General features: G+C 47.4%; 1 protein-coding gene across 1 annotated transcript; it reads left to right on the forward strand.

The window, feature by feature from the left end:
* DNAJC21 (DnaJ heat shock protein family (Hsp40) member C21) lies at positions 1 to 13391 on the forward strand. The gene is made up of 12 exons (XM_033163865.1): positions 1 to 455; positions 3761 to 3854; positions 4027 to 4150; positions 5014 to 5136; positions 5961 to 6265; positions 7654 to 7799; positions 8552 to 8639; positions 8876 to 9034; positions 9819 to 9858; positions 11021 to 11211; positions 12342 to 12423; positions 13078 to 13391. The coding sequence occupies exons 1-12, from the start codon at positions 359 to 361 to the stop codon at positions 13246 to 13248; spliced, it is 1620 nt and encodes a 539-aa protein (XP_033019756.1). The 5' UTR covers positions 1 to 358; the 3' UTR covers positions 13249 to 13391.
* Positions 13392 to 13716: the final 325 nt, after the last annotated feature.

Below are 13716 nucleotides of genomic sequence, written 5' to 3' on the forward strand. Positions count from 1 at the left end.
TCTATCAACATCAAAGTGGTACCCGCTGCTTCGGAACTTTCGCGTGCCGAGAGTTCTCCCCGCCACCAAAGGCTTCTCCGCTCAGCGCTGCGCCAACTTCCCTTCCATCCAAGAGGCGTCCCCAGCGCTCACTCCAGCTGATCCCGATCTGCCGCTTCGCTCCGTCGTCAGCTCCGCCTCCCAACCCGGCAGCGGGAAGTGGCTTAGGCCTCCTGTATGGCTCCTCCGCTCCTTCCGGTCCCTCCTCTCCTCTCGCCGGCTGTTGTCTTTCGGTGCCCTCAGCACGAGGGTGCCGGCCCAGGAGGGCTCCCCAAAACGCTCTGCTGAGTGGCGCTGAGTCCCGCAGGCGCCTCCCAGGATGAAGTGCCACTACGAGGTGCTGGGGGTGAAGCGCGACGCCTCCGACGAAGACCTGAAGCGAGCCTACCGGAGGTTGGCGTTACGTTGGCATCCAGGTATTTATTATTCACTTGTGTTATAAATACACACACACACACACACACACACACACACACACACACCGCTTGGTTTGGGGATGGAACAAAACAAAACCCCAGAGCCGTTTTCAAAAAGATAAAACAATAAAATGGGAGCGGGGGTGGGGCGCGTTACAGTACATTGAAACACAGAGAAATTAATGTACTAAAACAGATTAAAATTCACAGCAGCATTTCTAAGCCTCTGGGTGGCCTTGTCTAAACGAGAATGTTTTCAGCAGGTGCCGGAAAGAGTATGGTGAAGGCGTCTGTCTGATATTATTAGGCAGGGAGTTCCAAAGGGCAGGTGCTGCCACACAGAACGATCGAATTATTACAAATGCGGTAATTGGGTGTTGTGTGGCACCTGTAGTGGCGTCAATTACAGCCAGGCCTGACTTGGGAGGGTCGAGGTTGTTTCTGTCTGATCTCGTGGGACCCACCTGGCCTCTGGGTTGTGCCCCCCCCAAAAAAAAATCTGGAAAGAAATGAAGCTTTGAGAGAGAAAAACAGCGTGCAGCGTTTATTTCCGATTGCCTGAGATTCAACTTCCTTTAGCCAGGTTTTGATCCTATGCACAACTACCTGGGAGTAAGCCCCAAAGGGAAAGCAAAGAATTTACCTCTGAGATGTAATACAGGTGACTGCTCTGTAAGTTTGTTTAATAGCTGCACCTAGCAGTTCTGTTAAAATGAAAATCAAAGTGTCTTACTTTTCAGCGTAAAATCATTGCATGCTCTGCTTAACAACATTAACAGTGACAATAATGAGGGCTACAGACTTGGTGCCTGTATATCATAAAGGTAAAGGGACCCCTGACAATTAGGTCCAGTCGTATCCGACTCTGGGGTTGTGGCGCTCATCTTGCTTTACTGGCTGAGGGAGCCGGTGTACAGCTTCCGGGTCATGTGGCCAGCATGACAAAGCCACTTCTGGCGAAACAGAGCAGCGCATGGAAACGCCGTTTACCTTCCCACCAGAGCGGTCCCTATTTATCTACTTGCACTTTGACATGCTTTCGAACTGCTAGGTGGGCAGGAGCTGGGAGCGAGCAACGGGAGCTTACCCTGTCGCGGAGATTCGAACCGCCGAACTTCTGATCAGCAAGCCCTAGGCTCTGTGGTTTAACCCACAGCGCCACCCGCATATATTATGACTAAAACTAAATTAAAGTTAGTAGCCTAAAATGAAGCTGTATACTTAATCCAACACCTGATTAGTTATTAATTCTTGCTAGCTTAATATCCTGCTTTTTGACCCTCTTACTGTCTGCAGAGGGGCTTACAACGGAAAACAGTAGTTTGATGTAAAATATAAAATAAGCAATTAAGCCATTGTTTGATATATTTCCAGGAGTGAAGCTTTGTTAGTCTGTTGTAGCAAAAATTAGCAAAGACTCCTGTTAAAGAATAACAAATTTATTATGGCGAAAACCTGCACCATAACCAATTTGTTAGCCTTTAAAAGTGCTAAAGAATCGCAGCGGTTTTCGTCCAATATATTAGATATATTGAATAGCCAACTAATATATTAGTTATACTCAGAATAGACCATTGATTTCAGTGTGTGTACTCTAAGAATGACTGGCATTGGGTGCCAACCATATTGCTTTGTTATGTTGTACTCTTGCATTATCCAAACACAGGAAGGGTGTCTCTGCATAGTTTATTAATTGTTTCAGTGAGGTCATAACAACTGTGGCTGGCAGCACAAATGCTATGGAGTGCGCTTTCTATGAGCAACCTCTGACAACATGATCCTATACATGTTTACTCAGAAATAGATCCCATTGAGTTCAGGGAGGAATCAGCAGCAGGAGCCCCAAACACTGCAGAAGCACAAAACCACCAATGTTGTGGGGGGGGGACACCCCAGAAAACAGCCCAATGAGGACTTGTAGGCTCAGTGGCTTTGGAAGACTGCCTGGCTGATATGGGAGCTTTTCGATGTTTTAAGGCACGTCCCATGTGGAATCTTTTATGTCTTGAGCCTAAGCCTTCCTACTTGAAAGCACATCCCATGAGAATCAATAGGATTAATAACTGCCCTTGATGGCTAGGAATGATTAAGGGTCTGGAATCCAAGCCTTAGGAGGAAAGGTTGAAGGACCTGGGTATGTTTAGCCTGGAAAAGAGGAGACTGAGAGCAGGTATGATAGCCATCTTCAGATATCCAAAGGGCTGTCACATGGAAGATGGAGCAAGCTTCTTTTCTCCTGCTCTGGAGGTTGGGATTCAATCCAATGGATTAAAAGTTACAAGAAAGGAGATTCCAATCAAACATCAGGAAGAACTTTCTGACACTAAGAGCTGTTCGACTCCCTCCCAAGTTGGTGGACTCTCCTTCCTTGGAGGTTTTTAAGCAGAGGTTGGGTGGCCATCTGTCATGGATGCTTTAGCTGAGATTCCTGCATTGCAGGGGATTGGACTAGATGACCCTTGGGGTCGAAACTCTACAGTTCTCTGAATCTAGGAATGCATTTCCAGTCCGGGCTGGTTCACCAGCTATGGCCCCTTTTGGCCAGAGATACTTGGCCACTGCACTTGATGCTCTGGCATGCAGCTTCCAGGTTGGATTACTGCAGAATGCTGTACGTGGGGCTGACCTTGGAGATGACTCTGAAACTTCTAAACGGATCCAAAACGCAGCAGACGGATTACTGGCTGGTGTGCCATTCTAAACCTGTGCAGCCCATTTAAAAACAGCTGCACTGGGCCCAGTTCAAGGGGCTCACACAGGTCCCTAAAACCTGAAAGACTCCCTCTCCTTCCCTTATGACTTTCCCTAAGCTGTGGAATCCCCTCCCCACAGAGGTGCACCTGACACCTGGATCATATCGCTTTCTCTGTATGCTGAAGACTCGCCTCTCTACCCAAACCTTTGACACCTGAGTTACATGAGTTGTAGCCAATGCTCACTCTCCTCCAAGTAGATTCATTGAAATGGCACCAGCCAGTTGGCTCCTGATTTGAGGGCCGTGGGTTCAAGCCCCACATCGGACAAAAGATTCCTGCATTGCAGGGTGGCAGGCTGGATGACCCTCGTGGTCCCTTCAAGTTCTACAGTTCTGTGATTCTATAAGTTGGTCATGCCTATTAATTTCAGTGGGCTTACTCTGAGGGAAACGAATATTGGATGAAACCCTACATTTTTTGGACCCACCCTGTTCATCTTGCTGTAAATTGTTTTGGCTGATTTAATATACAGGTATTTTACTTCCTGCCATGTTGCTGGTGCTTTCCCATTCTGGCCGTGTTGCTTAAATCCCTCTGCTGTCTCCGCAGACAAGAACCTCGAAAACGCTGAAGAAGCGGCTGAGCAGTTCAAGCTGATCCAAGCTGCGTACGACGTCCTGAGCGATCCCCAGGAAAGAGCCTGGTAAACCTCCTTGCCTTCTCCTCTTCTGGATGGTCGCAGTCTGAATCCCCACTCAGCCACCTATGATAAACTCTAAGCCAATGCCCTGGGATTGAAAGAGGGATGGTGATTTTCTTTCATTCTGCACTGAAAAGCTTCAGGCTTTGCTTTCTGACCTTTTTTTCCTCCCTAGGTACGACAATCACAGGGAAGCTTTGCTGAAAGGGGGCGTTGATGGAGAATACCAAGATGACAGCCTGGACGTCTTCCGATATTTCACCGTTACGTGTTACTCCGGCTATGGAGATGATGAGAAGGTAACTCAACATGAAGAGAACCACAGATTTAGGCAGTGTCCAGTGAGACCTGTAACAGATGTTGTTGCGCTGTGGAAGATTCCTGTCCACAATTCCAGCCAGCCGTGCCATTTTCAAGATACTACGCTCTGTTTCCCGTCTCAATATCCCTTTTATTTGTTTTATCAATCAACAGATTTCTGTGACTGCTGAGCTCACGGGACTCTTTCTCTCCCCCTCCCCTTTCTCCTTAGATTCTTCCCACAAAATATTTTTTGTGCTTCTGCAAACCTTGGCATTCCTCCAAGTCCAGAGACATCTACCTCCCTTATGCATAGGTTTTAGCTACCCAGAGAACAAGTTCACTAATTTGCAACCCCATTGATCCGGAAAATTGTGGAAGCAAAGCGATTCAATTGAGGGGGGGGGGGATACCAGCGTCCAGCTCTTTCCTTCTGTTTTCCTGGAGGAACAGATGCATGTGTCGTGTGCAGAAATTAGGGGGGGGGGGAGGGAGTAGCGACAATGCCCAACGATGTTGGTACCCTGCACCCACTGGTGTGAGAAAAATTTAGAATGACATGCCCATATATTGGTTAAAAAGTCACATTTCCAAAATGCAACACGTCCTGCAGTGTGAAAGGAACATTAGAAAACGGACCAGAAGGGCTAGCGTTATAATTGGGGAAACTAACAGGGTATTCCTCACATCTAAATGCACCTTAAGTGGGAATGGTTACCAACCAGGCCAACAGCTGAATTGTGTATCAGAAGCTTAGAAACCTGAACAATTCTTCCCGCACACCATCACCTCCCGTTTAGTCACCTGTGCAGGTAACTGAGCCCTGCCTTCTCTCTGGGATTGACCGTGCGATCTCTTGCAGGGCTTCTTCGCAGTGTATCGGCACGTCTTCGAAATGATTGCGAAGGAAGAAATGGAATCCATGCCGGAGGAAGATGCTGAAGAATTTCCAAGTTTTGGAGACTCCCAGAGTGACTATGACACGGTAAGAGAGCAAGGCTGTAGTCCTGTACACACCTACCTGGGTGTGAGTCCCACTGCACTCAGTGGGGCTTACTTCCGAGTAGACATATATAGGATTGCACTGTCGAATCATTGGCTCATAGAACTGTAGGGTCGGGAAAGGGACCTCAAGGATCATCTCGCCCAAAACCCTGCAATGGAGGACTAATAGATTAACAGCACAGCTTTTTGCATGGTGCATCTGTAGTTTTGTTTGCTGCCAAATCGCCCCCATGTGCTGGTATTACGTAGTGGACATTCCTCTTCTCCACCAGTGCAATTGTTTCTTTCCAGAAATTTAGACTGGTGATGGGGAAATTGACTCCTATGGTGAGCCATTCTGTATGAACACATTAAGATCTACCACGGCACCTCCACAGAGTAGAGGGCCCCCTCTTCTGATCCTGATACCCAAGAGAGTCTGTAGGGAAGGAGGTCGTCTTCCATGTCTTTTGGGGGCCTCCGTTATTTAGGTCTTCAAACTCTAGCGTGAGCATCTTGAATCGGGCCTGGAAACAAACTGACAGCCAGGGCAGCTGTTTGGAAACAGAGCCTATGTGAAGTCTGAAGGGTACCCTGCCACTAATCTGGCCGCTGCATTTTGGGCCAGTTTCTGAGTCGTCTTCAAGGGCAGCCCCATGTAGAGCACATTGCAGCAATCCAGCCTGTAAGTTGCTAGGCCATGGCCTACAGTGGTCAGGTCCTTCCTGCCCCAAAGGGGTTGTCAATCATCCATTTAAAGGACTAATTTTGAAACGTAGATAATTGTTCCTTCTGTGCTCTCCCCCTCCTCCTCCTCCCAAGTAGGTCGTCCACCCCTTCTATGGTTACTGGCAGAGTTTCTGCACCCGGAAGAATTTTGCCTGGAAGGAAGAGTACGACACCCGGCAGGCCTCCAACCGCTGGGAGAAGCGAGCGATGGAGAAGGAGAACAAGAAGACCCGCGACAAAGCGAGGCGGGAGCGCAACGAGCTGGTCCGTGAGCTGGTGGCCTTCATCCGGAAGAGGGACAAGCGGGTTCAGGCGCACCGGAAGCTTCTGGAAGAGCAGAACGCCGAGAAAGCGAAGAAGGCGGAGGAGCTGCGCCGGAAGCAGAAACTGAACCAAGCAAAGTATGGTTAGCCGAGAGCCCGTAGCTGATTTATTTTGATGGTTTATATCCTGCCCTTTGCAGATTGCGACAGTCAAATAGGGAAGGATCCATAAAAGAACACCACCCTTTGCAACACATAACAAAAAAATTAATTCATCCCTGCCTGTAGAAAACTAGCACGTCAAAGCAGAGGCGAGGCTGGAAGTTTCCTTCCTGAAATGCAGTTGTCTATTTGCAGGGGGAGACGTAGGGAAGGGCACTGTGCTGGCTCCCATGTTTTTTTGGGGGTGGGTGGGCTTGGGCAAGATGCACTTACCATGCCCTGTTTGCTTCCTCTAATCCTCACCACTGCCCAGAAAGGGAACTTGACATAATGATGGAGAAGCTGCGGAGCTCCAGATTGTTGTGGAACCTCAACTCCCATCATGCCTGGCCATAGGCCGTGCTGGCTGAAGCCAATGGGAGCTGGAGTCCAGCTTCCCCGCATATGCTTGGTCTGCTCGCTCTTGTCACTGCTTGCATTCTCGCTGGGGGGGGGACAGGCAGGAAGTGCAGAGGGGAGCAGCAGCAAGGGCACGAGCCTCTGAGCATGTGCAGTGGGCCTAGATGACTGTCCATTGATTCTGGACACCAGCCCTGAAGACAGAGACTCTTACCACTGTGCCCCCCTGTGCTCTGAAACGGTCCAGGGACTCATAAAATCATAGAACTGTAGAGTTGGAAGGGACCTTGTGGATCATTTAGTCCAACCCCCCTGCGATGCAGGAATCTCAACTAAAAGCACCCATGACAGATGGCCATACAACCTATGCTTAAAAACCTCCAAGGAAGGAGAGTCCACAACCTTCCAAGGGAGTCGGACAGCTCTTAATAGTGAGAAAGTTCCTTTCTTGTAACTTGAATCCATTGGTTCGAGTCCTACCCTCCAGAGCAGGAGAAAACAAGCTTTTGCTCCTCCTTCCACATGACAGCCCTTTAGGTATTTGAAGATGGCTATCTTACCTCCTCTTAGTTTCCTCTTTTCCGGACTAAACATGCCCAGATCCTTTAACCGCTCCTCATAAGACTTAGTTTCCAGACCCTTGATCATCTTGGTTGCCCTCTTCTGCTCACTTTCCAGCTTGTCAACATCCTTCTTAAATTGTTCTGTCCCTTCATCTCAGCGCTGGATTTAGGGCAGTGCCTATATTAGTATGGCTGCCTACTGAGAAGATGAATAAAAAAGCAACTATACCCAAAAGGAATTATTGTGAAAACAAGAAATATTTGTTGGGGAAGGAAGCACCAAATTTTGTCCTTGCTCAGGGTACTATATTTCCAGAGTCTTCCCCCTGCTTCATCTGCTGTTTGGTGAGGCCATTTTGATAGCTAAGCATGTCACACAAATCAAACCTCCTCTTTTCAAAGGCTGGTAGAGCAGTATAAGGAGCAGAGCTGGATTGTCATGTCCGATCTGGAGCGAGAACTGCAGCAGATGGAAGCCCAGTACGAAAAGGAGTTTGGAGATGGTTCTGATGAAGGAGAGAAGGAGGAAGAGCAGGAGTCAAAAGATGGTAAGGGAGAGATTGCCACTAACGGCAGAGCCAGGTAAATCTGCCAGTGTTTTCTGCTGGGTTCCAGACTAGGGAACTTGCCAAGCAGCCAGAGGTTTTCGAGTCAACTTGCAGCTGTAGTTTAAGACAGAACAAATACTCAAGTGCGTTGCTGTAATGTAACTGCAATCCAGTGGTATTTATTCCCAAGAGAGATTAGAGCAGGCATAGGCAAACTTGGCCCTCCCGATATTTTGGGACTGCAACTCCCATCATCCCTAGCTAACAGGACCAGTGGTCAGTGATGATGGGAGTTATAGTCCCAAAACATCTGGAGGGCCGAGTTTGCCTGTGCCTGGATTAGAGTGTCGGGAAAGGACCTGGGAGACCAGGGTTCAAATCCCCATTTGGCCACGAAACTACTGGGGAACACTGGGCCAGTCACTGCCTCTCAGCATAATCTACCTGGCAGGGTTGTTGTGGTGGTTAAATGAGGAGGAGAACTTGCCACCTTGAGCTCTGTGGAGAAAAAGCTTGGAATTTAAATGCTATAAGGAAATAAATAAAAAAATAACTCTGCATAGGATTACAGACCAAATGGGATTTCCTCTTGACTAGGCATGACTATCAGTCACTTGTAAGGCTTCAGTTCAAAATGTAACACCTATTAATGCCACTCGGTAGGACTTAGCCCTGAATAATCAAGCGCAGAAATGGAACAGTAAGTATCTTGAGTCATTTCAGGTTCCTCTGCTGTTGCTTATCCCTTTCAGATAAATTGAGTGAGGAGGGAGAGGAGGCTGACTTTTATGATGATCTCTACTGCCCTGCTTGTGATAAATCCTTTAAGACTGATAAAGCGTGAGTTTCTCTCTTTTTCTAACCCCCTCGACACCCCCTACAAAGAAAACTGGCCTTCCGGCGGGAATATATGGACCCTTTGCTTGTCACGTGTCGCAGACTTTCTTGGAAGAAAGTTGCATGGATTTCCAAGGCGCTTGTCCCAAGTGTGCCTGTGTTTAATCCACTTCGGCGCTTGTCACGCCGCTCAGGCCCAGCTGCTCTCTTCCTAATGCCTCTCTGACAACTCTTTGCAGCATGAAGAACCATGAAAAGTCCAAGAAGCACAGAGAGATGGTAGCCTTGTTGCGGCAACAGCTGGAGGAAGAAGAGGAGGGATTTTCTGTTGCTGCGGCTGATGAGAATGAACTGGATGCTGACGAGGAAGAGGAGACAGAAGAACTACCCAAACAAAAGTACTTATTGCAAGAAAGGGAAAGGGCAGAGCTCAGTGGCAGAGCGTCTACTTTGCATGCAAAAGCTCCCAGGTTCAATCCCAAGCATTTCCAAGGAAGGAGAGACTTCCTATCCGAAATCCTGGAGAGCTGCTGCCAGTCAGTGGATGCAGTACTGAACTAGATGGGCCAGTGGCCTAACTCAATATAAGGCAGCTTCCTATGTCCCTCAGCTGTTACTGTAAAAGCTCCTTTGGTAATGGGATTTTGTAAAAATCGATGTCTTTAATGCCACTGCTAGGCAGATGGGAGCGTGTTTGGGGTAACAAAAGCATGGAGCAAGATGTCTCCTGCTTGAATAGCGGTCCCATGTTCATGACCATAAAAGTGAATGGCTCTTACTTAAGCACTTGCTTTTTCCTCCTTCCTCTGGGTCCTTTTTCCTTGTGTGTTGTGTCTGTCTAGATTGTATGTCTGAGAGCAGTGGCCATCTCAGTACTGATTTTTGTAACCTTTAGGCCCCAGACAAAAACGTTCCTCTTTAACCAGGCCTTTTTGGGTGACTGACCCCTGATGCCTTTTTAAATGTGTTGCTGAAGGTGGCATTAATGGGTTGTTTTTGTACTTAATTTTATTTATTGTGGTTTTATATTGTGAACCACTGTGATATCTATTGGTATAGGGCGGTATACAAATTTAATTAATAATAACAATGACAATAATCTTAACTTTTTTAAAAATAGTGCTTCCTTTACCAGAAAAAAAAAATTAAAATGAGCTATCTTAATACTTTGTTTTTTTACAGGCTCTCAAAGAAGCAGAGAAAGAAACAAAAACCAAAGATGGTAAGAAATTTGTGTGTGTGTGTATTCCTGTTGCATGTCTTGTGTTGCATGTCTTGTGTTGTATAATCTCCAACAGCAATGGCTTTATTCACTCTTGAGTTACACCACTGCAAATGCCTTGGCTGCAAATTGTCTTTTCAGTTTATGTGTTCAATTAATTTACAGCATTTGCTCCCCCACTTTCCCCCAAGGAGTTCAAGGTGGCGTGCATGGTTAATCCCCCCACAACCCTGTGAGAGGTAGGTTAGGCTGACAGAGGCAATGACTGTGGCCCAAGGTCTCCCAGGGAGCTTCCTGGTTGAGGGAGGACTTGAACCCTGGTCTCCCAGGTCCAACACTCTTTTAAGTACTGTACCACATTGTCTCTCGGTTGACAGTAGGAAACGGCTAAGGCTGTGAGTACATTGGAACATAAGAAGAATCTGCTTGATCAGGCCAATGGTCTTCTTATAGTCTTAGGCTCTTATTGGCTTCTGTTGGTAGATCTGCAGTTGAAGGCAACCTGAATGATATCCTCGCTACAACCATTTCTCCCATTATCGCTCTTAACACATGATGAAAACTGGGCCTTGAGAGCATCCATGCCTGGGGGGGCCTCCCCAGGAATCTCATATCTGGTCCCCGGCTGCATGCCTTCCATTGCTGCTTTTCACCCTCCTTGAGTGTTTTTGCCTAGCTGGAATGTGTCATTGGATTCTGATTGTGCCTCCTACTTGCCTGGGCTAGAGAGGAATGAGTGCGGGTGGGAAAAGTTGCCTTTTGTACAATGGTAACATTTTGCACTTATTGCTCTGCTCACTTTTGCCTCTGGCAGGTGGCTCCAAGACGGTTAGTCTGGAGGGAATGAGGCCCTTGGTCTGAAAAGGACTCCCCAACCCTGATGGGGGGAGGGACAGGTTTTCCTGCCATTGCTCCAGGGATGGATCTACACTGGTCGCTTATAACGTTAAAAGCACATTATTAAAATGTGACACCAGAGGGTGCTCTAGAGCAGCCAGCCTTCGACAATGGAAAACTGCACTGAGTTTTACATAACGTTAAATTTGATAACGATTTTACAGATCAATGTAGATCCTGCCTAGATCTCAGAATACAGATTTCTCGGGTGTGTCTGCACCGCAGCGTCTCTTGGGTGTCACGAATGCTTCTCTTATTTAAACAGGCGCAGGAACACCCTCCCAGCGACAGAAGCCCAGGGGAGCCCCCAGCCGAGGAGTCTACGCAGGCCGGTAGCACCAAGCAGAGCAGTGAGACTGATGAAGCGGGAAACGTCAGCCAAAGCCACAACCTGGAAGATGCAAGCGCTGAGGAAACTGCAGAGCCCACCACAGAGCCCAAAGCAGAGGTGAAAAGGTAAGCGGTTAAAGTTGCGGGGATGGTGAACGCAGCAGTCTGCAATGCTGTTTGAATCCTTTGTGGTGCAATTTAAATTACACAGGTGCGTGGAAAGCTGTGTCACTGTCGATTTTGTTGGGACTCCTTTTCCCATCAGTCCCTACCAGCATGGCCGGCATTCAGGAATGGTGGGGGTGCATCCTGAGGACATCCAGGGCATTGGTTCCCAAAGTGGGCAGTGCAGCCCCTTGCAAGGGTGTCCAAACTTTATTCAAAGAGGGCCAGATTTGATGAAGTGATGAAGTGAACATGCGTGAGGGCCAACAGCAGGTCTGGGAGGAGGGCCAACAGCAGGTCAAAGAGGGCCACAGCAGGTCTGGGAGGAGCGCGGAAGGTGTAAAATGACTGCCAGTCTTCTAAAAGCATGTGCTGCTGTTATTATTTATTCAATTTATATATTGCCCTTTATCAAAAGATTCCAGGGTGGTGTACAATATTAAGAACACATTTTGCTGGGCATAGAAACAAAAGCATAATACAGAGCATAATAATAGACAACATAATCATAACAGTCCCCCCCCCCACACACACCAGCTTTAACGGGCCATAGATTATTTAATGGCCAAAGGCCTGGGTAAAGAAGAATGTTTAATGATGGTGCCAGGCGAGCCTCTCTGGGGAGAGCATTCCACAGATGTTAAGGTAATCAGTTTTGTACAGTTAATAAAACTAAATAGTTTTAATTGGATTTTGAGTAGATGTGCAATTAATCATCACTATTTTGCATTTTATCGTGGTGTTACCTTACTTAGTTAGCCATAAAATGAATAGTTCTTTTTATAGGGGGTGGGGCGCCACTGGTGATGAGTATGGAAGCAATGGGTTGGTGCGCCAAAAATGGTTTGGGAGCGACTGGGCTAAAGAGTCACTGGTGCTTTGGTATATATAGTGGGATCATTTTTAAGAATGTGCTGCAAAGGATTTTATTTTTTTAAAATGCTAGTTTCAAAGTCCTTGAATCCTTGCATGTGCCATTCCTGTTAATTCAGCTTCCATCTGTGCCACTGAACTCGAGAGTGGCTGACCAGGGTGCTCAGAGATGGCAGTGCAGGGGAAGAAAATGGCTCTTGTTCTTTTTTTTCTTTTAGCAATACGAAAGCGAAAGGGAAGAAAGCGAAAGACACAAAGAAAAGCTCTGCTGCAAGAGGATCTTCAGAGCATCAAACAATGGTATGTAGAAGTGCTTTAGGTGTGCATTATTATTTTTTACCACCTCTGTCAGCCCAAGCTGTGCGAGAGGCTGGGAGAAGGTGAGAGGTTCCACCCCCTTCTGTGTGAGATAAGTGTTAAGACAGGCATAGGCAAACTCCAGCCCTCCAGATGTTTTGGGACTACAACGCCCATCATCCCTACCTAACAGAACCAGTGGTCAGGGATGATGGGAATTGTAGTCCCAAAACATCTGGAGGGCCAAGTTTGGCCATGCTCTGGGTTAAGATCTGCCCTGATAGAGGGCTCTGCATTTTCTTTTTCTTTCTTTGGTTTGGTTTTTATTGTATGTTGAAAAGTTTCACTAAAAAATTGGAAACAAAACAGGGCTAGAAAAACTTTGGGGCAGACCCACCCTGAAAATTTGAAGTACATGGCTTCCTCCCCAGCCCCCCCCCCCAAATTCCTGGCAACTGTAGTTTAAGAATACAGGGAATTGGAGGCCTGCCATGGGAGAACTAGCTTTCCCATGATTCTTTGGAGGAGATCATGTGCTCTAAATAAGTGCTGTGGCTCTGGAGCCCTGTAAGGCGAAGTTAAACATTTGTGCCGTCTACGGGCAAGGAAGGCTCACAAAGCACTTGAACATTTCTTCTTCTTCTCCCCCACTGCTAGCACGAAGCTTCCCTCCAGTGTGTTACCTGCAGCTGCGAGTTCCAGTCGCGGAATAAGCTCTTCGAACATTTAAAAGCTACGGGCCACGCCAAAGCAGTGCAAGCGCCGGCTATGAACGGAGCCGTCAGCAACAGCAGCAGGAGCAAAAAGGAGAAGAGGCGGAACAGATAGCAGGACTTTCTGGGATGTGCGAGAGGAACTCCTGATCGGTTTGGAGGGCCTCCGTGGCAAAGGCCCCCTCGCTTACCCCAAGGAGGTACAGGATTTGCACCATGAATTAAACAGGGTCAGAAACACCTAGCCCCGTAACACTGTGCTAGCGCATTGTTTAAATTGTTCCTTGTTGTTGGGTGTTCTGCCCCCACAAAAAACCAGTCCTTTAAAATTGATGCCTCAATTGCGCTAACATTTCATAACCCCCCCCCCAAAAAAAGCACAGCTACACCATTCATACAAAGAGGATCTTCCTTACTTGTAAGGAAAGCCATGTACAGGAAGAAGCAATAAATTATTTTTACTGTACACTGCAGTCTATTTTTAGTGCATGCTGTTCAAAGCATCTCCTTGACTCACCCGCCCTTATGAATTTAGCCCAATTCTGAATGGTGTAATAAGACATGTGGAGAAGTGGATTCTGGT

The sequence above is a fragment of the Lacerta agilis genome, chromosome 11 (genome assembly GCF_009819535.1).
Source record: "Lacerta agilis isolate rLacAgi1 chromosome 11, rLacAgi1.pri, whole genome shotgun sequence".
Lineage (NCBI taxonomy): Eukaryota > Metazoa > Chordata > Lepidosauria > Squamata > Lacertidae > Lacerta > Lacerta agilis.